At 45.0% G+C, this 26,507-nt stretch overlaps 1 protein-coding gene across 1 annotated transcript in view; it reads left to right on the top strand.

Moving 5' to 3' along the window:
- The window catches only part of Osbpl11 (oxysterol binding protein like 11), a 60,635-nt gene extending 38,336 nt beyond the window's left edge, over positions 1-22,299 (top strand). The window contains exons 8-13 of the mRNA XM_028886366.2: positions 5,589-5,729; positions 9,262-9,760; positions 11,979-12,165; positions 16,206-16,388; positions 19,588-19,741; positions 20,778-22,299. Coding sequence (XP_028742199.1) covers positions 5,589-5,729; positions 9,262-9,760; positions 11,979-12,165; positions 16,206-16,388; positions 19,588-19,741; positions 20,778-20,840 — 1,227 coding nt within the window. The 3' untranslated portion in view covers positions 20,841-22,299. The remainder of the gene's footprint in view (positions 1-5,588; positions 5,730-9,261; positions 9,761-11,978; positions 12,166-16,205; positions 16,389-19,587; positions 19,742-20,777) is intronic.
- Positions 22,300-26,507: the final 4,208 nt, after the last annotated feature.

Here is a 26,507-nt window from a genome sequence, read left to right as displayed (position 1 = left end):
TGCCTGGGAGAGGGATATATGGAAGATTGATATATCATATGACTTGGAATTAAAATGGGATGAAAGACCATGGAAGTAAAAATGAAAGCAAATGAATCAGCAATGTGCATTTCAAATGACAAAAATCAGCCAGACTATGACAGATTGGAAACTTTGGAGCCAGAATAACAAGATAAAATTGTGTTGCTATTCACAAAGCCAGGAAATGAGAAAGCCCCTTCTGAGCAAGATTTACTGTGATTTGAGCATGTTGAATGTTCCAGGAGAGGGACATGTGATAATGAATGTTTCTGAGGAGCACTTAAGGTCATGGAGCCATTGCTTTGGAGAGAAGGCCAGACTAGAAGAGGTTTAGTGTGAAGGACCATGAGCGCAGAGCACGTTGTTAGCAAAATGAGACTTTTGTAAGGGATGGGGCACTGGATCTGGGAGGAGGCTGCCAGATTTCCAAATCGTTCTCTTGGTGACTAGATCACCAAGTGCAGATAGAAAATAGCAGAGCTAGCAGTTAGTGTTAAAGTTTAGACTCTATCCAGGCACACTAGACCACATCTTTATTGTCCCAAAGTTTACAGGTGCGGTTTGGGTTTGTTATCCGCCAAGGGCGAAGGTAGACCTCAGTCCAACCGGATACCGCCATTGAGCCTGGGCTGGAGACGTGGCTCACTGGATGAGGGCACTTGCTGCAGAGCCTCGCAGCCCAAGTTCTGTCCCCAGAGCCCGAATGGTGGGAGGGAAGAGCCAGCTGTCCTCTGCCCTTCTTCACGTGTGTGCCATGGCACTTGCACACCCACACACTTAAAACACTTACACGTGTACAACTATATAAATAAATAAGTAAAAAGAAATTCACCGGGCGGCGGTGGCGCACGTATTTAATCCCAGCTCTCAAGAGGCAGAGGCAGGCGGATCTCTGTGAGTTCAAGGCCAGCCTAGTCTGTAGAGCTAGTTTTAGGAAGTCAGGGCTACACAGAAAAGCTCTGCCTTGAAAAAATGTTTTTTTAATTCTGTGGTTTCTTATTGCCTCTGAGGCTGACATCAAGACAAAGAAAGGAGTCTTGTAGAATTGTGATTTTTCTTTCCCATGCAGTCTTCAGCTAGCACAGGTTCCTAGACATTCACTCACTCTCGGCCCTTGTCATTGCTAGCCACCGGCGTTTGTAAGCGTTTCACATATTTGAAAGTTTGTTTTGTAGTTTGGAAGTGCATTGCTGCTTAAGCTTTTGAAGAAAATCATGATGACCAGGAAAGAGAGCTTCCAGCTAGGTGTGGTGGCACATGTTCTGAATCTCAGCAAATTACCAACTTAAAGGCCAGCCTGTGCTGCCTGAGACAGTCCAGAAAAATGGGAAAGCTTCTGAATTCTTTTGTCCACAGCACGATGTAGAGTCAGTGTTTAGCTCTTGGTAAAATTTCTCTTCCCGGGTGTGGCGGTGCACACCTTTGGTTCCAGTGCTTGGGAGGCAGAGGCAGGCAGCACTCTGAGGTCTATAATATAGCAAGTTCCTGTCTCAAAAATATTAAATACATTTTCTTTCCTATTTCAGTAAATTACTTGTTGTTTGTTTGTGTTAAAGCAATGAAAACAGGACCAGCGAGAGGGCTCAGTGGGTAAAGGCACTTGCTGTCAAGTCTGACACCCTGAGTTTAGTCCCTGGGACCTTATGACAGAGGAGGGAATGACTCCTCATGTTGTCTTCTGACTTCCATGTGTACACCATGCCACACATGTACACACACACACACACACACACACACACACACGAAGTATGTACGTGAATGTAATACTTTTTTAATATTGAAAACTGTATTCTTCTACAGTTGTTCTTCCTGGTTGTTTCTCTTTGATACTACTTCCAGTAGAGAAGGTTCAACCCATAAAGTAACTGGCTTCTGTTGCTATCGTTACTGTTTGGTTTTAGTGCTGAGATTGAGTGTGCCAGGGTCTTGGGTCACTGAGCACCTCTTTCTCGGAGTGACACCCCATTCTCTAAAGCTGTGTTTGCATTATTCATCTGAAGCCTAAGTCCAACCTCAGATGTAATGTCAGAGAGCATTCTCATTTTTTTTTTTTTTTTTTTGGTTTTTCGAGAAGGTTTTCTGTGTACTTTCTTTTCTGTACTCACTTGTAGCCAGTGCTCAATACAGAGATCGCTGGCTCTGCTCCAGTGTGGGATAAGGGTGCGCACACCGGCAGAGAGCATTCTTAATCGCCACCTAGAAGGGGCTCTTGTAATTATTTAATCTCATATAATGGTGTTATTTGGTCCACGTGGAGAGAGGGCTATCAGTTCCCCTTGTGTGAAAGTGAACAGTGGTGTTCAAGTAGACTTTTATGTGCAGAGGATCTAGGCTCCAGAGCAGGAGCTGCTTCCCAATAGGCTGCCTCTTCATGGAAAGAGGTCATAAAAACAGAGGGCTCTCTGTGTGGACACACAATTTTGTCTCTGTAGTCTTTTATTTATTTATTTATCTGTTTATTTATTTTTGTTTTTTGGAGACAAGGTTTCTCTACATAGACTCACAGAGATCTACCTGCCTCTGTCTCCTGAGTGCCACCACATCTGGCAGGTGTGAGGTTTTTTAGTGTGTCTGTGTCGATGTCCATGTCTGTGTGTGTTTGGTTTGGTTTTAGTCTAGCTATACAGAACAAAAACAGGTGAGTATCTTATTTGATAGGATAAATAGTGGTGGAGGAAATAAAAATAACACAAAATAATTTCTTTTTAAAAATCATCATAACTATCGAAGCATGATGGCTTACACCTGTATTCCCAGCTCTGTGTGAGGCTAAAATAGAAATATTGCTGTGGGTTTAAGACTAGCCTCGGCTACACAGTGAGACACTGTCTCAGAAATACCTACCCATGGGCCGGTGGCGCACGCCTTTAAACCCAGCATCGGAAGGCAGAGCAAGGCAGATCTCTGTAAGTTTGAAACCAGCCTGGTCTACAGAGTGAGATCCAGGACAGACACCAAAACTACACAGAGAAACCCTGTCTCGAAAAACAAAACAAAACAACAAAAAAGAGCCGGGCGGTGTTGGCGCACGCCTTTAATCCCAGCACTTGGGAGGCAGAGGCAGGCGGATCTCCGTGAGTTCGAGGCCAGCCTGGTCTCCAAAGAGAGTTCCAGGAAAGGCGCAAAGCTACACAGAGAAACTTTGTCTCGAAAAAAAAAAAAAAGAAAAAAAAAAAAAGAAAAAAGAAAAAAAGAAAACCCAAAAACTACCCATCCCCACTCCACTATCATGAAAATTTAAAATCTAATAAGTTAGAAAAGATCGCATCCTTATATTCAGCTTCCTGGCAGAAAGAGGTTAACAAACTGCTCTTTGAGAGGCAGGGAACCACCACTGTGCCTGCTGACAGCTGACAAGGTGCTATTGAACCTTTGGACCTTGCTCAAAGCAAGCTGGACAGGTAGGGTAGCTCCAACTTTTAATCCTAGCTACTCTAAAGGCTGAGGCAGGAGAATCACCACAAGTTCAAAGTTAGGCTGGACTACAAAGTGAGTTTCTAAGCCAGCCTAGCTGCATACAGAATGAGACTCTGGCAGAAACATAAAGCCTGTAGGGTTGGGAGACGGCCAATTGGCAGTTTCTGTTATGCAAGTATGAGACTCAGTTCGGTTTCCCAGCACCCGTGTGAAAGCCAGGTGCAGTGGCATGCGTCTTTAACTGCAGTGCCTGGGATCGGGTAGGGGTGGAGACAGGCAGATACCTGGAGCTTACTGGCCAGCCAGCCTAGGAGAATCGGTAAACTCCAGGTCACTGAGAGAGATAGTCTGAAAAAACAAAGTGAAAAATAATAAAGGAAAGTTTCTGACATCAACCTCTGGCCTTCACATGTGTGTACACACACACACACACACACACACACACACACACACACACACACACACAGAGTCAGAACCGGAGTAGATGCATGCCTATAATTTGAGCATGTGGGAAGCAAATGCAAGAGAATCAGGAGTTCAAAGACATAGTAAGTTCAAGACCAACCTAGGCCATTTGAAACTCTCTATTTCAAAACAAACAAAAAAATTATTGAGCATTAAAGGCTAGCCTGGGCTACAGAGTGAAGCCCCACCCCACCCCTGCCTTCATCTGAAAACCCTAAAAAATTAAAAGTAAGCTAAAGTAATAAATATGCAGTTGTTTAACTGGTCATTAGGAGCCAGTGAGATGGAAGTATACATTCAGTTGTGGGGGTGGGGAGTCGGGTGTTACTGATTAAAATGCTGCACAGAGGCCAGGCGGTGGCAGCAGGCAGTGTAGCTGCCCGACGAGCCACAGAGTTTTTATGTTATCTGGAATCCCTTTCCAACCACAGATCTTCTCAGGCAGGAGTGAACAGCAGAATAAGGCTAGATAGTTAGATCTGACATTGTGTGCATCCACCTTTCAGTTTTACTTTGTAGCTTTAGCTTAAACAAGGACAAACATTTAATCCCTAAAACTCTTGAACTTGGGGTTGGGGAGATGGCTCAGCAGTTAAGAGAGCATACTGCTCTTGAAGAGGGCCAGAGTATGGTTCCTAGTACTCACGTGGGGTGGCACACAGCTCCAGATTCAGGGAATCTGTGACCTCTGGCCTTTCTAGCACCTACACACACACACACACACACACACACACACACACACACACACACACACACACGACATAAAATTTTTTAAATTAACAAAATAAAAATTTAAAACAAAGCCTCCAGAACTTAGCCAGGCCTGGTGGCTTATGCCTGTAATCCATAGACTTGGGAGGCTAAGGTCCAGGCCAGCTTGCCTTACATAGTGAGAGACTTTGTCTCAGAACAAACAAGCAGACAGAAATCACTTAAAATTGTAGATGTTGTTCCCAGACTAGGTTCAAAGCTGAGTTTATTCAGGGGGCATTCTTTGCTCTTTTAAGAAATACTGTTTCTATAAAATGAATGTATTTCAGCTGGGCATGTAGACAAATTTCTGCGATCTCAGTACCCAGGAGACTAAGACAGGAGAATTGCCATAAGTTTGAAGCCAGCCTTGGATACATAGTGAGTGCTGGGTTAACGTGGTTACACAGTAAGACTGTGTCTTAGAAAACAGAAAATCATGTCACAGGCCCACAGCCTGTTCTCTACCAGCAATTGTGGGCTCTTGGAGGGAAATGTGTTTCTTGGCTTACTAATGGGAGTTGTGTCTTCAGAAGGGCTTTGCCCACCTCTGATTTGTTTAGACCTAGTATAAATGTCTCCAAGGCCGAGTGATTTTTCTTTTCTTTTTTTCCATTTATTTATTTATTTTTCTATTATCAGCTTGATACAGTATAAATTCTTATCCTAATAGTGAAATGTTTCACTGAGGCTTGCCCAGTAATTGAATAAAACCAAAACTTATTCTAAGCCACAGTCATCCTAGGGTCTCCCCTGCTACATAGCCTCCCTGGTTCTGTGGGTTGCAGTCTGATTGTTCTTTGCTTTATATCTAGAATCCACTTATGAGTGAGTACATACCATGTTTGTCCTTCTGGGTTTGAGGTGACTGTTTTTTTCTTAGTGAATGTCTATAAGTACTTAACAATACCCGACTCTGCTCTCTCCACATCAAGGAACCTGAGGAAATTGATGCAGAGGATGAGATAGAGGACACCTGTGACAACAAGGAGGATGACCTGGGGGCCGTGGAGGAGCAGCGCAGTGTCATCCTGCATCTCCTGTCGCAGCTCAAGCTGGGCATGGACCTAACGAGAGTAAGTTACCGCTCAGGTGCTGGGAGGCCGAGCCTCTGCTCCTGCGCCTTACTGCTGACAGCCGCCGGCCAGTGTGGGGCTTCGATCTGCAGTCCTGGAGCAGGAGAGACCGAGGCAGGAGGATGGGAAACTCAAGGCCAGCCTGGGCTACTTAGATGTCTCTCACAAACAGATTTGGGTTTCATTGAAGGCTGTAAATGTAGAGATGAAAGATTGTTTCCCATGCTCATCTGTTATAGAACTTTAAATAGAAAGCTTTTTGCCTTCAGAATTCATTTTTCATCACTGAAAAGTCAAAAACACTGTTCTTTTGTATGTGTGGTTGGGAGCATTGTTTGTTTGTTTTAACTTAGACTTACTGTGCTTGATAGGAGCTTTTCCTTTATTTTTTATTTTTTTTTTTTTTTAGACAGGGTTTCTCTATGTAGTAGCCCTGGCTGTCCTGGAACTCACTTTGTAGACCAGGCTGGCCTCGAACTCACAGAGATCCTCCTGGCTCTGCCTCCTGAGTGCTGGGATTAAAGGCATGCGCCACCATGGCCCGGCTTGCACTATGTGTCTTTATGTGATGTGTGTGGTAGTGCAGGCAGGAGTCAGTTCTTTCCTTCAAACGCAGGTTGCAGGGATTAAACTCAGGTGCTCAGGCTTGCAATACAAGCCCCCCTGCCTACAGGGCCATCTCACAGCCCTTGATGAAAGACTTAAAAGTCATTGGGTTCCATCAGAATTCTACCAAGGGCAGGCATTTAAGAATTAATTCCCTTATTAATCTTCCACTTAGACTTCAGTTGCTATCATTCTGTTCAAGAAATACTTTCACATAATATTAGCAGTCCAGAAGAAATACTTATTTTACCAGCTATGGTTCTAGTTGAAATAGTGTAGCGAGGGATTATCTGGTTAGTATGGTATTTCTGTTCCTTACTAGACTTTAGGTTTAAAAACAGCATTGAGGTTTATGAGACATGAGAACACTTACAAAGAATGTTCCAGTAACTCAGGTGGACAAGCTCTCTTTGGATGTAAGTAGCTGTGTTGTGTCCTTATCTGTTCTTTATTAACTAAGAACTTACACTTTATTGTTAATTGAGCACTGTTCACACACATTTAAAGGACTGGTACTTCCAGGCAGTAAGGAGTGTGACTAAAATGCTGTCACATCTTCCTCCCACCCCCAGCAGACCGAGCCTTGAGTCTAGTGCAGACGCTGCTGAGGATTAGAGCAGCAGGTAGAAGATAGCTCGGGCCCAGCCTGGGTGACTTATCTCCCTTCTCTTCCTTTTGGGTCTTTTGATTACATTTGTTTATTTGATATATGAGTGGAGTGTGTGTGTGTGTGTGTGTGTGTGTGTGTGTGTGTCTGTGTGTCTGTGTGTGTGTCTGTGTGTGTGTGTATGTGTGTGCACCCCAGATATATGAGTGGAGTGTGTGTGTGTGTCTGTGTGTGTCTGTGTGTGTGTGTGCACCCCAGAGGACAACTTGCAATAAGATAAGAGAGCTCTCCCTTCCACCACGTGACCCCAGGGACTGCACTTAGGTCATTGGCTTTGCAGCAGCTTTGAGCTAGCTTACCAGTCTCCATTTTGATGCATTTAAAATGATAATAAATGAGGATAGTTAAGCACTTCATAGACAGTTTGGAAAAATAAAGCCGGATCTGGTGGTACACGCCTGTAACCTCACCATTTGGGAGTCTGAGGCAAGAGGATTGCCATGAATTTGAAGGCAGCCAGGATGAGTAAGAGGTAATAGTCTCTCATCGTCCCTCTGTCCCTAATGCACAGGATTCTCTTCCAGTTGGTCTCTAAGTGTTTGGCTTCTTTTGCTTTTCTCGGTGATCGTTCTTTGAGGTGCATTGCACACAGAGGAGACCGAACAGAACAAGCGTTTCCAACAATGGTGAAATTCAGGAAACCCTCCGACACTAAGCTCTGAGCAGTGTCGGAACTTGGAGTCTTGGCGCACCCTCCAGTTGTGGCTTCCTTCCGTGTCCTCCGTGCAGTGCCTCCCGTGAAGTTCAGTCAGTTCTACTTTCCTTATGGCTCTAACACGTGTGTCTGTACACCGTGACGATGTTATTTGCCTTGTAAGAAACAATCTGAAAAAATAATTGTGAGACATCATCTTCCTATATACTACAGGCTAGCCCCAAACTCACTGTGTAGCCCAGGCTGGCCTTGAACTTGTTACTATCCTGCCTCACCCTCTAGAGTCCTGGACTATCGTAGTGTGCCACTCTGCCGAGGCTCTATTACTTGGTTTAAGAAAAAGTGAATGGCCACTGCAAGTTTAATTAGCTTAAAGAAAGGGCTCTTTGATAGATGGCAGCTTCCAAAAGGAGGTAAACATCTGAGGCGCTGGCTTCAGCTTCTTGTAACACCTTGCAAGAGTTGTTTTCTTCCTGAAGAAATGAGAAGGTAGTGTGTGAATCCTGGAAAGGACACGGCTCTCAGAGTTAGAGCATTTGGTGTAAACAAGCTCCTGGACATCCTGTGTGTGTGTGGGGAGGTAGGAGCTGTGCGGTATTCCCCACTTCTAAGCAAGCTGTGGCCTGTCTCCAGCTGTGTGGAGCAGATGAAGTCAGGAGGCATCTGGTGGGTGAGCATCTTCCCGCAGCATAAAAGACAGCGGAGCCTGGGAGGAAGGAGCTGGCTCTGGAGCCTCTCCAGGAACCCGCAGTGCAGACTGCTTAAGATTAACCCTTCTAGTTCCCGGATCTAAATAGTGTTCCTTTTTCTCCCCTTTCTGAGTACTTTGGGGCTTGTCTGTGTATGGATTTACTTGGTGCCATTTTAATGGACTTCCAGTAAGAGGGGAGAAGCTAAGCATTGTTAACTGTGTTAGCTATCTGTCCAGTTCTGTCACTTTAAAGAACCGTGCTAGTCTCGTGAAAGCTCCAAAGATCATAGTTTAAAATATACATCAATGTAATTAATTTAGTTATTTTTATTTTTCACATTTGGGTCTGGGCATGGGCACAAATGCCAGCGTGGGTCAGAGGACAACTTGCTTCTCTCCTGCCACAGTGTGGTTCTGAGGATCAAACTCTGGTCTTCAGACTTGGTGGCAAGTGCCTTTACCTGCTGGGCTATTGGGTTTTTTGAGACAAGAGCTTCACTATGTGGCTTAGGCTGGCCTTGAACTCTTGATCCCCCTGCCTCTGCTTCCTGAATGCTGGGATTACAGCCTGAGCCATCATGCCTGGCTCTTTATTATTGTTTTTATTGTATTGTTTTATTTACATTCCTTTTTTTCATTCATATCATTTCTTTTCTTTAAGAAATTAACAGAGCCAGGCGGTGGTAGCGAACGTCTTTAATCCCAGCACTCGGGAGGCAGAGCCTGGTGGATATCTCTGAATTTGAGGCCAGCCTGGTCTACGGAGTGAGATCCAGGACAGCCAGGGTTACACAGAGAAAACCTGTCTCGAAAAACAAAAAAAAAAAAAAAAAGCTCTTAGATGATAGAGATAATTATTTGTGGATATATATGTGGATTAATTCTCCTTAATTGGTTTGCATTGATGTTTTAGGTGGTGCTTCCTACATTTATCCTGGAGAAGCGTTCCTTACTGGAGATGTATGCAGATTTCATGTCTCATCCAGACCTGTTCATAGGCATCACGGATGGAGCCACACCCGAGGACCGCATGATCCGCTTCGTTGAGTACTACCTGACCTCCTTTCATGAAGGCCGAAAGGGAGCCATTGCCAAGAAGCCGTACAACCCCATCCTTGGGGAGACCTTCCACTGTTCCTGGAGGATGCCCAAAAGGGAGGTGGCGTGCAGCTTGAGCAGCGGCTCTTCCCCTCCAGCCGTCACAAATCACGCTCCTCTGTCGGAGGATGCCCCCACCCAGGGGGGCTCAGACTGCTACACTGTCAGATTCGTGGCTGAGCAGGTCTCTCATCATCCGCCAGTCTCAGGATTTTACGCAGAATGTGCAGAAAGGAAGATGTGTGTAAATGCACATGTCTGGACTAAAAGCAAGTTCTTAGGCATGTCCATAGGTGTGACGATGGCTGGGGAAGGTGAGTAGAAAAGTCGTTCTCTGGTCTTTACATCAAACTCGGTACATTTGGAAAGGCTGTGGGTATTGGTCGTAGAGTTTTGAGATTCGTTTGCATGTGTGTGAGTGTTTTGCCTACATATATGCAAGTGCATTTATGCATTAACCACAACTGGAGTTACAGGCAGTTGTGAGCTCGCGTCTGGGGACTGGGGACTGAGCCCTTAGGTGCTCTGCAAGAACAGCCTGAAACTGCTGAGTTAGAGATCTGAAATGTTGCATGTACTACTTTTTTTGCTCTGGTTTGTGCTCCAGAATGAGTGTTGACACACCAGAGTCATATGCTATTACTATGGACAAGTAGAAATTCTCCTTGAAATTATATTGTGAAAATTTAAATATAAAGATTTGGGAGTTGTTTGTTTTTAGATATGGTCTCACTGTGTGTAGCTCTGGCTGGCCTGGAACTCACTGAAATTAAAGGTGTTCACCACTACACCTATAAAGTTTTTTGTTTTGTTTTGTTTTTTTGTTTTTCGAGACAGGGTTTCTCTGTGTAGCTTTGGAGCCTGTCCTGGAACTCACTCGGTAGACCAGGCTGGCCTCAAACTCACAGAGATCTGTCTGCCTCTACCTCCCGAGTGCCGGGATTAAAGGCGTGCACCACCACCACCCGGCAAGTATTTTTATTGTAGAAACTTTGCAGCATGGTGGTGCACACCTTTAAGCACAGCACTCTGGAAGCAGAAGCAGGCAGGTCTCTGTGAGTTCGAGGCTAGCATGATCTACCAAGCGAGTTTCAGGCCAGCCAGAGGTACATAGTCGGACCATGTTTCAAACCAACAAACAAATTCAGAGGAGGAAATAAAAGCATCACTAACCCATTAATCCAGAGATAGATAATTTAAACTGACTTTTAATATTTCTTTCTGTGCCTATATATTCAGTTTTAGTTTTTAAGATTAGGATTAGTTGAAATCTAGAGGTGATGGGACATGGACCTGTGAAGGTTGGGCATTCTTTGTCACATGCTTCCAAAGGAGCGCTGTTCTTGCTAGTTTTTAACAGAACAATCTGGCAGTATAGCCTCTGCTTCTCAAATGTGTAAGGAGGAGCATGTGCCATTTCCAACTCTTTGAATCACGAGTGGAGGTACAGTGACTTCTTTATTATCTAATGCCTTCATGTATACAGTTACTGCCTTTTGGAAATGAAGCTGCCATCTGCTACCCTTAGCAACAAGTAAATAAAATGAAGGAATGGAAAAATGGTGAGATGCTCAGTCTGTTAGGTGCTTGCCTTACAAACATGAGCACCCAAGTTCAGGTCCCCAGCACCATGACAGGAGAGCCTGGCATGGCAATGGGTAAGCAGTAAGAGACCGCCTCAAAAGGTAGAGCTGGGCGGGGCAACACTCAGAGGCTGAGGCAAGCAGAGCTCTGTGATTTCAGGGCTAGCCTTGTTACAGGGAGATGCTGGGTGTTGACCTCTGGCCTCCATACACATGCACAAGCATAGTGCAACATCAGCACACGACAACACATCACACAACGATACAACACACACACACACACACCACTCACACTCACACAATTAATTGAACTATAATAGATAAACATAGACGTTCTAACGAAGCTTTGGTGTACTTAGTGTGTCTTACACAGATCAGTTATTCACTCTTATAAATCCCTTTGTATTCGTTTTGGCTACTTTAATATAACATCGTTAATATAGAAGAAGCCCCCAATAGAATAATATTTGTTTTAAAAATCATCATTTCAATCTCTTACACCTCTTATAGCTTCAGAATTTAGCAAATAAAACATGGGATGATCATTGTTCTTGATGAAAGATCACATCTGGGTCTTTCACATATGTAGACAAGAATGAAGAACATTTTCTCATCCTACTATAAGTGACTCCCAGGCTGCTGGTGACCAAGCCTTAGCATGATGCTGCACAGCAGAGCTCCCCCAAGCCCCAGGGCTGTATTTTATTTTAGGAGCATTGGTGGGACACTTAGACCGCTTGCTCTGTAACAATGACAGGTCCCATGAACTCCAGAGGAACAGGAGGGTCACAGTGAAAGTAACCCTGATTCAGTACTGTCTGGGAATGCTCCTAAATGGGTCAGTACTGTCAAAAGACAAAGGAGCAGAAAATAAGAACGTTCATTACTAGACAGGGAAAAAACTGTTTCTTGGAAGAGACGTTAACCACCCTCATGCCTTTACATTCAGGTGTCCTTAGTCTGTTGGAGCACGGAGAAGAGTACACGTTTTCCCTGCCTTGTGCCTATGCCCGGTCCATTCTGACTGTCCCTTGGGTGGAACTAGGTGGCAAAGTCAGCGTCAACTGTGCAAAGACGGGATACTCAGCCAGCATCACTTTTCACACTAAGCCGTTTTATGGCGGCAAACTGCACCGGTAAGAACACCTCAGTGGTGTCTGGCTCTTGCTCTGCTCTCTGCTGACCTTGTATTATAACTCCTTGCTCTTTTCCTGCTTTGTCTTTTGTGGAGGAAACTGTGTTAACAGCTCTGGCTGTCCTGGAACTTGGTTTGTAGATGAGGCTTTTCTTGAACTGACCGACGGGTGCCACTGCACCCAGCTAGCAACCACACTTGGGCGGGCACACACACACACACACACACACACACACACACACACACACACACACACTAGGAAAGCAAGCACGATCTAGTTTTAAAACAGTAATGATGTTAGCACACTAACTCATGCAATGTCTTACTTTCTCCTATGAAATCGCTAATGACTTGTAAACTAGATGAGTACGTGGTCTGTGGCACAGTTCAGATGAAGGGAATTCAGAATCAGATTCAGAGCTCAGTGAAGGAAGCCACTACTACAAGCCAGGGTAAAAGTATACCTGTAAACATGAGACTGGCAGAAGCCACTCAGGTTGGAGGTGTGGGTCCAGGTGCCAGTCCTCGATGGACTTCAGATTCTGTCTGGGAATCAGCTCCTGTGTCCTTTCCTGCGGTCAGTCTCTGCAGTGCTCGCTCTTCTCAAAACAAGTTTTCTAATAGGACTTGGAGGCTGCCCACTCTTTCCTCAAGCCTTTGATAGCTGTTCTGGAAGTGTGGGGTACTTTTCCTATAAATTCTTTATCTAAAAATGGCATCCATACAGGAATATACAAAGTCATGAATTTTCACGGAGTACAAGTCTGAGTATCCTTACCCTACTGCGGTAGATTCCTGACATTCCCAAAGACTTTCTTTCCCTCCTTTCTTGGGCTAACCTGCCACCCTCCCACTTTGAGTAGCCACTATGCTGATTTCTAACACTACACATTAGTTTTAAACCCTGTATAAATTGTATCATACACTGTGTTGTCTTTTATACCCTACTTATTTTGTTCAATGTTAGGTTTTAGAGATTTACCCATGTATACTTGCAGGGTTTTTTTTCTCCTTACCAAGACCATTATCCCATTGTGTAACTATGCCACAACTGATAATTCATTCTTGTTTGTTTACTTTTAAGTGTGTGTGTGTGTGTGTGTGTGTGTGTGTGTGTGTGTGTGTGTGTATGCCTGGGAGTTATATATGTAAGTCACGAGCATGCAGGTGCCCACAGAAGCCAGAAGAGGGTGTCAGATTCCCCTGGAACTGGAGTAACAGGCAACTGTGAGCCACTCAGTGTGGGTGCTGGACACCAAAACGGGTCCTTTGCGGGAGCAACAAGTGCCCTTAACCACTGAGCCGTCTCTGTAGCCTTCATTCTTCATTTTAATTTTGACAGGTGTTTATGTAGTTTCTAACTCTTGGCTGTGACAAATCGTCCTTCTGGATAGGGTTGGGGATGCGGCTCAGAGGTAAAACACTTACCGAGCATGCACAAGGCCTGTGTTCTCCTACCAGCACACACACCATCATGCTTGTATGTATACACAGGAGTGCTGCGAGCAGACGTTGGTGAATGCATATGCATGAGAAGAATGTATAGCACAGGGGACAGGCTTGTCAGAGGTAGCCATGTTGACATGTACAGTGAGTTAGATGAAAAGATAGTGTGGACATTCTTAAATTAGACTAGAGATGGGTGACAGTTGTGTCCTTTAATTTCCTTATCTTCTCTGGCTGCCTGTATAGCATAATGACCAAGTTTAGTAACTATGAAGAGACAGTCTGGTCTGTCCTGTAAGTGTTTGCTAATGTCACATTTAACTGTTGTAAAAGAGTGTCATCAGCAAAAGGTACCTGTGTAATTCAGTGCTTGTGGGCAGAGACTTGGGAGGTTATGTGATGAGTAGAAAGGCTTGGGAGGTAGCTTTATCATCCCGGATTGTGTATGGCTGTAAAGGTCTCATCAGTCAGCTTGGTGGCTCGCTCCTGTAGGTTCAGTTACTTGGAAGGCTGAGGCCAGGGACGATGGCATGAGCCTGTTTGTTTGTGACCAGCATGAACAGCATAATGAGACACTATAACTAAACTGTCAGAAGAAAATCAGCAAGAGGACTGACTAGTCGATCCGCAGTCCTCATGTCCTTCGTTCGGGTTGCGTGTGCCTAGCAGGAGGACTAGTCAGTCCTCAGTCCTCGGTGTAGTTCTGGTTACGTGTGCCTAGCAAGCGGACTAGTCATTCTCAGTCCTCGGTGTAGTTCTGGTTACGTGTGCCTAGCAAGCGGACTAGTCGTTCTCAGTCCTCGGTGTAGTTCTGGTTATGTGTGCCTAGCAAGCGGACTAGTCGTTCTCAGTCCTCGGTGTAGTTCTGGTTATGTGTGCCTAGCAAGCGGACTAGTCGTTCTCAGTCCTTGGCGTCCTTCTAGTTGCGTGTGTCTAGAGAATGGGAAGAAGAGGTGAGTACTCGGCACCATCTCTTCACAGCCTGTGGTTAGAGCTGAGTCTTCCAGGAGTGGGAAGGTGTTGCAGGTGGGATCAGAGAGGAGGAGATCTGCAGAGACCGCTCAGCGGGTAAGAGCACTGACTGCCCTTGCAGAGGACTTAGGTCAGTTCCCAGCATCCACAGTGCAGCTCACAACCATCTGCAACTCCAGTCTTGGGGATCCAGCACCCTCTCTGGCCTCTGCAGGCTCCAGGCATGCACATGGTGCTCACACATGTATACAGACAAAACACCCATTCACATCAAATAAATAAATCTAAGTTTTTTTGAGAAATAATGAAGTGACCTCTTAACAAACATTCTGTGTGGCTTCTGAGAACCCTTCGCAATACACTTCTGTTTGTTCACATGGTTTGAAATACAACCTAGAGTTCCCGCTCCTATAACCAAGCAGACTGTAGCTTTGCCCTCTGTGTCCAGGGAACCCCAGTTAGCAGTCACTTCTGACTCACCATTTGGAATGTTTGCTCTTCGCTCCAAACCATCATGCACCCTGGCCCCCAAGACCAGGCCCCCAGATCCTTGGTTATTGGGCTCTTTGCCCACCTGCCTTGAGCTCAGAGTTTGCAGCTCCCTTCCTTCCTTCCTTCCTCCCTCCCTCCCTCCCTCCCTCCCTCCCTTCCTTCCTCCATCCATCCATCCATCATCCATCCTTGTTTACACATGGCAAGTGCTGCCTCAGTCCTTGGGTGCCCTGGGCCTCCCAGGTTCTCTTTTGGACCCAAATAAATCACAGTCCCTAGACATTCATTAGACCTTAACCTTTACCTTCTGCCTGCTGTTCCTGAGTTTTGAACTTGTCTTGCCTGTGTCCTACAGGAAACATAGACTTCGTTAAACGTGTTTGAACCATTTTTCTTTGTGCCTTCCACCTGAGCCACCTCAGCACCGCTGTCTGTGGCGGCCAGGTGACGCCATTCATAGGTTACCACTTTATATGAGCTCCATGTACGTTCCTAGACCACTGCTCCTCACTTTTCTGGGTTAGCCAGGGAACTTACAATTTTAATTGTATTTCGTATTTTTCTAACTCTTAATGATTTATCCAGGTTTTGTATTGAATTTAAAATTGGGTTTTTTTTTTGGGGGGGGGCGCTAAGCATGGTGGCACATGCCTTTAATTCCAGCACTTAGGAGGCAGAGGCAGGAGGATCTCTATGAGTTTGAGGTCAGCCTGGTCTACAGATTGAGTTCCAGGACAGCCAGGGCTACATGTGAGAAACCCTGTCTCAGGGAAAGAAAATCACTAATTAATAAATATTGGGTGCTTGATCTCTAGAACTGCAGATCTTTTAGGTAGATGGGCCGGTGGGAGAGAGCTAGATTATAGTGCCGTCACATTTTTAGATTGTAACAAACACGTTAGACATGATTTTCTGTTGATACTGATGAAGTCCAGTGTGATGCCTAATAGTCTTTCTGAAGAATAACCCTGACGCACCTGAACAAGCATCTGGGGATCCGGCCCGGGATTGGTTCTCACTGACTTGGGGACTGACAAGTGGAAACGTGCTCTGTAACTAGTCTGAAGTGGACTTTGAGATGTGTCCTTGGGCGTCAGAACTGAGGGGGAGCCTTTGCTTCCCGCCCTCTAGAGTCACAGCTGAAGTGAAGCACAACGTCACCAACACGGTGGTGTGCCGAGTGCAGGGGGAGTGGAACAGCCTTCTGGAGTTCACCTACAGCAACGGCGAGACCAAGGCCGTGGACCTGACCAAACTGGCCGTGACCAAGAAGAGGGTCAGGCCCCTGGAGAAGCAGGGGCCCTTCGAGTCCAGGTAGGTCACCCTCGCCCAGTCAGGCCGTGTCCCTGTGTCCCCTGACAGTTTACACCAGCTGCGCCGTCTGAGAGGGAAGAGTTGATCTGATTTACTCCACTTTAAACCCCTTGCCAGCTGTGACATTTTGTGGTATATAATCACTTTAATATGAAAAATTCTGTCAAGTTTTTGTCTCCTGCGTTAAAACTAACCTTGGAACTGCCAGTTGCCTGGCTGGCAAGATGGCTCTGAGTGAAGGCTCTTTCTGTGCATGGCCGACAACCCGAGTTCCGTCCTCAGAACCACGGAAAAGGTAGAAGGGAAGCACTAACTGCACGAGGCTGACCTCTGACCCTCACAGCACACTGCAGCTCCTCCCCCAAAACAGTGAAAATTCCAGAAGCACACTACCACTGGCCAAGTTTTCACGTAATATCAAAGATCTGAATTACTTGAAAACTTCATTAAAATATTCTCTTTTGCAAGCCGGATGGAGTGGTGGCTCACACCTTTAATCCCAGCACTCGGGAGGCAGAGGCAGGTGGATCTCTGTGAGTTCGAGGCCAGCCTGGTCTACAGAGTGAGATGCAGGACAGCCAGGCTTACACAAGAAACCCTGTCTCAAAAACTAAAAAACCAAAAGCAAAACCAAAAACCTCTTGCAGCAGCTGTGTCTGTCAAAGGCAGCTTTTCTTTGTGTGCTTACACTAGAGTATCCCAGTAGACTGGATGTAGAGATGGATACTGTTACTAAACCAGACACTGAAGAAGTGGATACTGCTGGATTGGAGTTCCCTAAATCCAGTTGAAGGGTTTGGGTATGAGTCTTCTGAAGAAAAGTTTGACTGCGTCTTCAGTGTCTAGGGCTTCCACAGTTACTTTTTTTTTTTTTTGAGTCAGCGTCTCACTGTAGCATAGCCTTGGCTGGTCTGGAACTTACAGAGGTCCACTTACCTCTGCCTCCCAAGTGCTGAGATTAAAGGTGTGCACCAGCAGGTGAGTCAGACTTTGCTAGTTTAGTATCTTTAAAGAAACTGGTTCATCTAATTTATCAATTTATTGGAAGTTAATATTATTACCTTATCCCCTATGGATCTATGTAGGATATATAGTGATGTTCCAGACTCACTCTTTTTTTTATTTTTATTTTTATTTATTGCATTGGTGTCTTCCCTGCATGAAGGTGTCAAATACCCTGAAACAGGAGTTATAGACAGTTGTGAGCTACCAAGTGGTTGCTGGGAATTGAACCCAGGTCCTCTGGAAGAGCAGCCAGTTGGCTCTTAACCACTGAGCCATCTCTCCAGCCCCCAGACTCATTCTTTGTATTGGATTTCTCCCCTACCCCCATGATCAGTGTGATTAAAGGTTTAATTATATTCAACCATCTTTTGGTTTTATTGATTTTTTTTTCTTTTAAAACATTTTTAAATGATTTCTGTTTTTATAGTGCTGTTTTTCTATTTTGTTCATCATTTCTTAATCTCTTTTCCTAATTTTTTTTGTGTGTGTGTGTGTGTGTGTTGTGTGTGTGTGTGTGTGTGTGTGTGTTTGAGACAGGGTTTCTCTGTGTAGCTTCGCGCCTTTCCTGGAACTCACTCTGTAGACCAGGCTGGCCTTGAACTCAGAGAGATCCACCTGGCTCTGCCTCCTGAGTGCTGGGGATTAAAGGCGTGCACCACCACCACCACCACCACCACCACCACCACCACCACCACCGCCTGGCCCTTGTAATGTTAAAGTGAACGTTTTAAGTCAGACTTTTTTAGCAGTGTGTGCATGGGCTCTCTCTTTCCCCCTTTCCCTGGGTTCTGAGGCTCAAACTCAGGTCACCTGGCGTATGCTGAGTGTCTTCCCCTGCTGAGCCCGGGGATTTTTCTAAACCTGGACAGAGCCTTATGTATTGAGACTTAATGGTCCAGATGGTGTCTGCCACAACTGCTCAATTCTGCCATGGTAACAAGAAAGCCACGGACTTGCACATAAACAGCTGGACACTGTTGGAAGGTTTTCTCCACAAAAAACAGGAGGCAGTGGCCACAGTGTGACTCCTGGCTAGATCATCATGGTTTGTTTGTTTGTTTCCCTAAATGTTTAATGCAACATGTTTTCCTTTAAAGGCTGTTTTATTTGTGTCCATTACTTTGTGTTTTTGAACAGTCTCTGTAGTCCAGACCTTGAGCTGCTCCACTCATCTACCACGTAGCCGGTATCAGTAGTCAGTTTCTTTATTTTAACTGCTGAATAGTATTCCATTATGTGGGTATGTCAAATCCGGTCTGCTGCTGATACACATTGCTACTAATACACATTGAGGCTACGATGAATCATAAAACTGAACATTTTACGACCAGCATTTGGGTAGACATGCGTTTTCATTTTCCTGGGGAAATGTCCAGGAGTAGAATGGCTGGACTGTAGACGGCTGTTTTCCAAAGTTAGTGTGCCATTTTACATTCCCATTGGTGTTGGGTTACACTTCAGTCTCTCCGCATCCCCGGTGTCTGTCTCCTACTCTCACTCTTAATAGGAGTGAAGCACTAGTGGTTATGACTCAGTTCCCAGTGACCAACGTGTTGATCAGATTTCATGGCAATCTGAAGTTAACAAGGCATTGACCATTTCTGTCTTACACAAAGCATGTTTTTTTTTAATTGGATTATTTGTCTTCTCTTTGTGTTGTGGGAGTTCTGTGTACCTCAGGCTGGCCAGGAACTCTGTGTAGCCTTAGGATAGCCTTGAACTTCTCATTCTCATGCTTCTACCTCCTACGCACTAGGATTGTGGGGTGATTACGGGGTGCACCCCATGCTCAGGGTTATGGCGCTGGGACTGAAGCACCGCCACCTGTGTTGGACAAAGCCTGGCCTCAGCCTTTTAAAAACATCTCATGTGAGTTGTCAATTTCTGAAAGGTGCCTAAAAACAAAAGTGGTTAAGGAAACTTGAGAAAGTGCTTCTTAACTGAACTTCTCAATTTAAAATCCATCAACAGTAGCCACAGTAATCTGGGCATTGACAACAGGACCCTGTCTGTGTTCTCTAAACTCATAGCTCTGAAGTGCAGATCTGATTTAGGAAAATGTAATGTTACAAATTACTGGGGGAGAGAAGGAAGGAGAAGCTGTGGTCAGAATAAATAAAAGAAAAAAATATTGTGACTCTTAAATTATCCCTTTTTAAAGAATGTTTGTAAAATGGGCCGTTTTCTATTTTAGACGGTTGTGGAAAAATGTAACAGATTCTCTGAGGGAATCTGAAATTGACAAGGCCACGGAGCACAAGCGTACCTTGGAAGAACGCCAGAGAACTGAAGAAAGACATCGCACTGAAACAGGCAGACCCTGGGAAACCAAATACTTTATTAAAGAGGTACGTGCTGCACGCGCTCAGAAAGAACTCTGGCTTACCTGAGTCGCTAGCTCTTGTCCTCATTTTTAAAAGAAGTCCAGCTGGGGTCTGGGGAGACGGCCGGTCAGTGAGGCACAAGGCAGGGTGAGAAATGGGTGAAGTGACAGGCCTTAAGTTGGGTGGGTTCGCATAAACTGGTCCTGAGGACTCATTGTTAACCCAGGGCCCAGCGTCAAAGACAAGGCTTACTCAAGACAGCTCCCAGGAACCTGACTGGTTGTTACATTAGGAATGAAGTGAAGGAGACGTGGGGAACACAGACAGAGTTCAAGCCTGACTGCCGCACGCTCTGAACACGGGCCTGCAGTCCTCATTAGCCTGACCTGGACTGCCACACTCTGCTCTGTCTGCTGCAGTCTGCCTTTCTGCCTCATTACCACAGCTCTTTCCTCCCTCTGCTCCTCGGTCTTTTCTTCACGAGCATTTCCTTGTGCTCTGCCTGCTCCCTCTAATTCTGTGCGGCTTGGGCTGCAGCATCTTGGCACATGACAGAGGTGACCTCTGCAGCGTTGCATGCTCCAGAGTCACGAACGGTGTTTCCACACAGCACGGTTGCATTCCCTGACTCTGACAGAATCGCTGACACTAAGGTGGGGTGGAGGGCGGGAGTGCTGCCCTCTGGCTCACGATTCAGGGCGGTAGTCTGTTTTGGTGGCAGGCAGGGACAAGCTGAGAGCTGGAGAAGGGTGGTTGTGTCACCTTGGCAGTCAGGTCAGTAGGAAGCAGAGCTGGGCACCCCCCAAAGACCCCAACTCCCCCAGCAGCCCACTGCCTCCAGTGAGGCCTGACTTCTGAAAGGTCCCACGGCCTCCTAAACACACCGTCAGCCTGTAAGGGACAATCCACATTCAGACCGTAGCATCCCCCTAAGCTTCAGGCATGGTCTGAGGTCTCGAGCACGGAGGCCCTGGAGAGCTCCATTTTGCTGTTGCTCCTGGCCAGGTTTCTGATTGGAGATGCTGGAGGGTGCTGCTTTAATCCCTTTTCCTTGTTTCAGGGAGACGGCTGGGTTTATCACAAACCCCTCTGGAAAGTAATTCCATCACAACCAGCAGAGTGACACATGCTTTCTAAGACTGGACCAAACGAGGTTCTCCTCTGTGTACCCCAAGCCCTCTCAGACAGAGTTGTTGCACTGAGTGACCTGCCTCCTAATTTGTACAGCCTGAAACTAGCTGAACACGAATGTACTACTCGGGCCCATCATCCTGCAGCAAGACCAAAGTGTTAAGGACCCGCGATGGGCTTCTCGGCAGCCTGTTCACCAACACGAGCAATACCATCTTCCAGCCTTCCACCCACCAGAACCTGTCATCTTGTATCCGGTAACAGCAGGGAGAACCCAGTGACTTTGGTTCCAGTGTAGGGAAAAGTAAAGTCTCTTGCAGAGGTTTCTGCTTTCTGTCGTTACTGAAGTAGTCACTGCTCTTCTAAACCCAGCAAGAGGGAGACAGACGTGACCGACAAGTGGATTCAGCCATTGTGCCTGAAGTCAGTGTTCACAATCACAAGGCCTCTTTTCCTCCCGAGGCTGTGCCTGCGCCTGAGGAAGCCCATCACTTGCTCTGTTGGAACTCTCTTTTCAAAGTGTATTTATAATTAGAATTGTAACCATGGAGGAATTTTTTCTTCTGAGCATTTTAATATACTTGAAAACAACATTGACTTGAAAAATTTCAGAACATTTTTCAATACCTAGTTTTATTAAATATTACACTTAAGAGACATTTTTTTAAATGTGTTCATGTCAATATGGGATTTTGGCCTTTCTCAAGAACTAAGGCATTAAAAAATAGCAAATATTAAAAAAGAAAACTGTTACTTTTTCCTTAACCTATTTTCATTTATAGGTTCATATTCAGTATTATGTGCTATCTGAGCAAGTTTGCTTTATCTGACCTCTGTTCACTCAAAAGTTCAAACTGAAACCTGTTCATATCTGTCAGTAATTCAATTATGTCTGTGACTGAGTGCACGTAAAGTATGGTTTTATTTTACTTTCAAGGAAATTTCAATGCTAAAGAAAGGGTGTGAAATAAAAAGCAGGAATTTACATTCAGGTACAAATTGGTTTTTTTAATCGGTGTTTTATTGGAGTTGAATTGCTGGCAATGAGCAGAATAGTGCTAATTATGGTTTTCATTTCTTTGAGTATTTGCTGAGCACCCACTCAGGTGCTGACCCTTGTTACTGCGAGCTACCTTCACTGTCCAGAGTGGTGCCTTACCCTGCTCCTGCCCATGGTCTTCCAGTCGGCGTGCGCAGCACGCACCTGTCACTCATCGGCCGTGCCGGGCGGCTGCGGCTGTGCTCTGAGAAACTCTTTCTTAGAAGGGTTAAAAGGATGAAAACAGCGACAATGATTTTTCAGCAAATTGTAAATTAAAAGAATTGGTTTGTGTACAACCATTTCTATGACTCCCTTTTCATTTTTGCTGTGAAGTGCACTGAAAAAAAAATCTCAAAATGAGCTATAGTTCATGTGTTGGGAAAATTGAAAAATAAAAAAATAGAGAACAGCAGTGTTATTGTCTGCTTTATGAGGGGAGAGAAATAAAAAGTTGGTATTTGTGACATGTGCTACCCACCCACCTAGAAGCCATCTCTAACTGATAGCCACCTGCAAATGAAAAATTAGTTCTTTCCAGGGGAATCTCACCACAGAAACAAACCGCTCTTAAGGGCAGGCCCCATGGCCAGATGGCCAGCACAAATGAGCTCGATGGCATCTTTGGCTTTGTTTTTATGGATGCCTAAATGTGCAGACGTGTGTTGTGTCTGTCTCTGTGTCTCTGTATGTTTCATGTGTTTTTTCTTTGGCTCTTTTTCTTGTTTTGTTCTATTCCAATTTGTTTTTGTTTTATTGTATTATTTTTGTTTGTTTGATCTTTGAAACAGGATTTCTCTGTGTAACCCTGGCTGTCCTGAAACTAGCTCTGTAGACCAGGCTGGCCTCAGACTCACCTCTGCCTTCCGAGTGGTGGGATTAAAGGTGTGTGCTGCCACCACATGGCTTATTGTATTTTTATTTTATTTATTTATTTAAAGATTTATTTATTTACTATGTATACAGCATTCTGCCTGCACACCAGAAAGGGCATCAGATCATTTTAGATGGTTGTGAGCCGCCATGTGGGAATTGAACTCAAGACCTCTGGAAGAACAGCCAGTGCATTTACCTCTGAGCCATCTCTCCAGCCCTGTATTGTATTTTATTGTTACTCCTTAGATGCCTGTTTGTTTTCTAATGAGAGGGTGTGGGAGGAGTAAGGGGAGGGAAACTATACTAGATGAAAAAATTGTCTTAGAAAGGGTGTGTGTGTGTGTGTGTGTGTGTGTGTGTGTGTGTGTGTGTGTGTGTGTGTAAAACAGTTGAAAAAAGTTTAGATTTGGTGGTTGGAGAAGGATTGATTTTAAACTAGTACATGCTGAAATCCTGAGGCTAGGGTGGGAGCATTATGAACTTGAAACAAGCCTAAGCTACATAGCAAGACTGTGACTCCAAATGGAAAAAAACAACAAAAAAAACTTAACCCTTCAGAATTCCAAGCTTACAGAGTAACTTTAGATTTACAGTTGTTTGCTGTTGCTTGTTTTTGTTGTTATTTTTGAGATGAGTCTCAGTATATAGCCTGGCTAGCCTGGAAAACTCTGTGTAGGCATGGCTGGCTTTCAACCCACAAGAGATCAAACCTGGCAGTGGTGGCGCACACCTTTAATCCCAGCATTCAGGAGGCAGAGGCAGAACTCAGAGGTTCTCTGAATTCTAGGCCAGCCTGGTCTACAGAGTGATTTCCAAAACAGCCAGGGCACACAGAGGAACCCTGTTTCAAATAAATAAATAAATAAACAAATAAATAAATAAGAAAATAAATAAATAGACTCTCAGAGACCCACAGAGAAACCCTGTCTCAAATACATACATACATACATATACATACATACATACATACATACTTTCAGAGTCCCTCCTGCCTCTGCCTCCTGAGTTCTAAGATTAAAAGAAAGCTTGCACCACCATGCCTGGCTAGATTTAATGAGTTTATTTTATTTTTTATTTTTATTTATGTATGCTTGTGGGTAACTCAGGACCTCTGAGAGAGCAGCCGTTTTTCTAGACCTTACCTGTACATGCACATGTGGAGGCCAGAAGAGGATGTTGATCTCGTGGAGTCAGAGTTACAGGTGTTTGCGAGCCTGCTGATTTGCATCTTGGAAACCAAGTCTCAGTCCTCCAGAGGAGCTGCAAGTGCTCTTACCCTGAGCCATCTCACTAGCACCAATATTTAATGAGTGTTTTAAGGGTCACAACTTTTTAATTTTTTGAATTTATTCTTATTTTATGTGCATTGGTATTTTGCCTACGTGTATGTGTAAAGGTGTCAGATCTTGGAGTTACAGACAGTTGTGAACTGCCATGTGGGTGCTGGGAATTGAAAGAGGTCCTCTGAAAGAGCAGTCAGTGCTCTTAACTGCTGAGCCATCTCTCCAGCCCCCAAGGGCCACAGTTTTTAACTATTAATGTGTCCGGCAGTGGTGATGAAAACCTTTAGTCCCAGTACTCAGGAGGCAGAGGCAGGTGGATCTTTGAGTTCTAGAACTCAACTACAGAGTGAGTTCCAGGACAGCTAGAGCTGTTACACAAAGAAACCCTGTCTCAGGAAAAAACAAAACAAAGAATTTTAACTATTAATGTACAGAAGCAAGAATGCCTGGAGCATACTTTGGAAGTCAATTTAATAAACTCCCTTTTTATGTATGACACACACTTTGCATTTATCAATTCTGTCCCTGTCTTAGGGTTTTTAATGGTGTGAAGAGACCCCATGACCAGGGTAGCTCTTATAAAGGAAATATTTAATTGGGGTGGCTTGCTAACAGTTTCCCAGGTTTAGTCTTTTATCAGAATGGGTAGCATGGTGGCATGCACACAGATGTGCTGGCTACATCTTGACCAGAAGGCAGCAGGAAGTCGACAGAAAGTCACACTTGGAGCTTGATCAAAAAAAAAAAAAAAAAAAAACCTTAAAACCTACCCACAGTGACACACTTCCTCCAGCAAAGCCACACCTCTTAATAGTGCCACTCCCTGCCGGGCGGTGGTGTGTACCACCATCACCCGGCTAAGATTTGTTTTCATTTGATGTGTATGGCTGGTTGTTTTTTTCTGTGTGTATATCTGTATACCATATGCATGCAGTGCCCACAGAGCCCCAAAGAGAGCATCAGATCCCCCAGAACTGGAGTTACAGATGGCTGTGAGTCACCACGTGGTGGCTGATACTCCAACCTGGGTCCTCTGGAGCCAGTGCTCTTAACTGCTGAGCCATCTCTCCAGCCCCCAACATTTTTTTTTCATTTTTCTCTTTTTCATGTGTATGTGTGGGTGTTTGCATTCATGCATGTATGCATGTTGGCATGTGTATGGGCACACCCGTGCGAGAGTGTGTGTGTGTGTGTGTGCACATGTACAAGTGCACATGGAGACTTGAGGTTGATATCAGGAATCCTTGATTGTTCTGCCTTAGTCGCTGAGGCAGGGTCCCTCAATCAAATCCAGAGCTTTTTCATTGAGGCAGGGTCCCTCAATCAAACCCAGAGCCTGTTGATAGAGACAGTCTCACCAGCCAGCTTGCTCTGGCCATCCCATGACAGGTTCAGGGAGAGAGCACTGAGTGGAAACAGCAGCCAGGGCAATGGCAGGGGACAGCCTGGCCCAACGCCTTCCTACGCCTGCTTTTAGTGCAACAGCTATGACTTCCAGCAGCAGACCGAACAGAAGCAGAGGCAGCAGACACATCTTGCCTTGTTCTGACCTTAGAGCAGAAGCAATCTTTCATCATTAAGTGTAATGTTTTTTATTGGTGTCTCTTATCGCTTTGAGGACATTCTCTTGAATCCCTACCCTGCAGAGATTTTTACTGTTGTGGTTTTGTGTGTGTGTGTGTGAGAGAGAGAGACAGACAGAGACAGAGAGAGACAGAGACAGAGAGACAGAGAGACAGAGACAGGATCTCAAGTAGCCCAGGTTGGCCCTGAACTCCCAATCTCCTACCTCCCAAGTGCTGGGATTCCAGGCATCATCCACCACACCTAGCTTTCCCAGAGCCCCCCCACTGTCCTGAAGCAGCTACTCTGAGTTCAGTCACAGAACATTATTTGCTGTAAACACAGGATGATGAAATCATACAGAATGTACGCGTGTTCTTCGCTGTGTTAGGTGTGACCTAGTCAAGTCTGCTTGGTGTCTAGTGTTCCTCCTCCCTCTTGACTGCTTAAGAGTACAGCTGTGATGACTCCCATTCACGTTCATGCCGATCGATCGATCGTATCTATGAGTCTTCAATTGCAAAAGGCCACACATGCCAGGAGGGAATTACAAATCACTGGTCGCAACTCCTTTCTGTGACTGTGGGCAAGAGGTGGGCTATAAAGTCTACCCCATAGAGATGTTATAGCTTTCTATAATTTTATTTAATTCCATTAGTAAAAATAGCTATAATCCTCATGAGAGTTGGGAATTTAAATGTCTCAGTTTAGCTAAATGTGGGGTATTTATTCTGGTTAGAGACTCTCCCTCTGAGCTTGGTGTTTAAATGGCCTTGTATGTAGCTTCCTTTGAACTCAGAGGACACTGTGAAGTCCCAATATCCAGACGGAAAAGCCATTAGCTGGCTAGCATGCAATATTTCTAAGACCAAATACTTTTGTTTCTGGAAAAATCCTG

The sequence above is a fragment of the Peromyscus leucopus genome, chromosome 12, assembly GCF_004664715.2.
Source record: "Peromyscus leucopus breed LL Stock chromosome 12, UCI_PerLeu_2.1, whole genome shotgun sequence".
Taxonomy (NCBI): domain Eukaryota; kingdom Metazoa; phylum Chordata; class Mammalia; order Rodentia; family Cricetidae; genus Peromyscus; species Peromyscus leucopus.
Note: the sequence above shows the minus strand (reverse complement) of the source record. Positions and strands in the feature narration are given on the sequence as shown.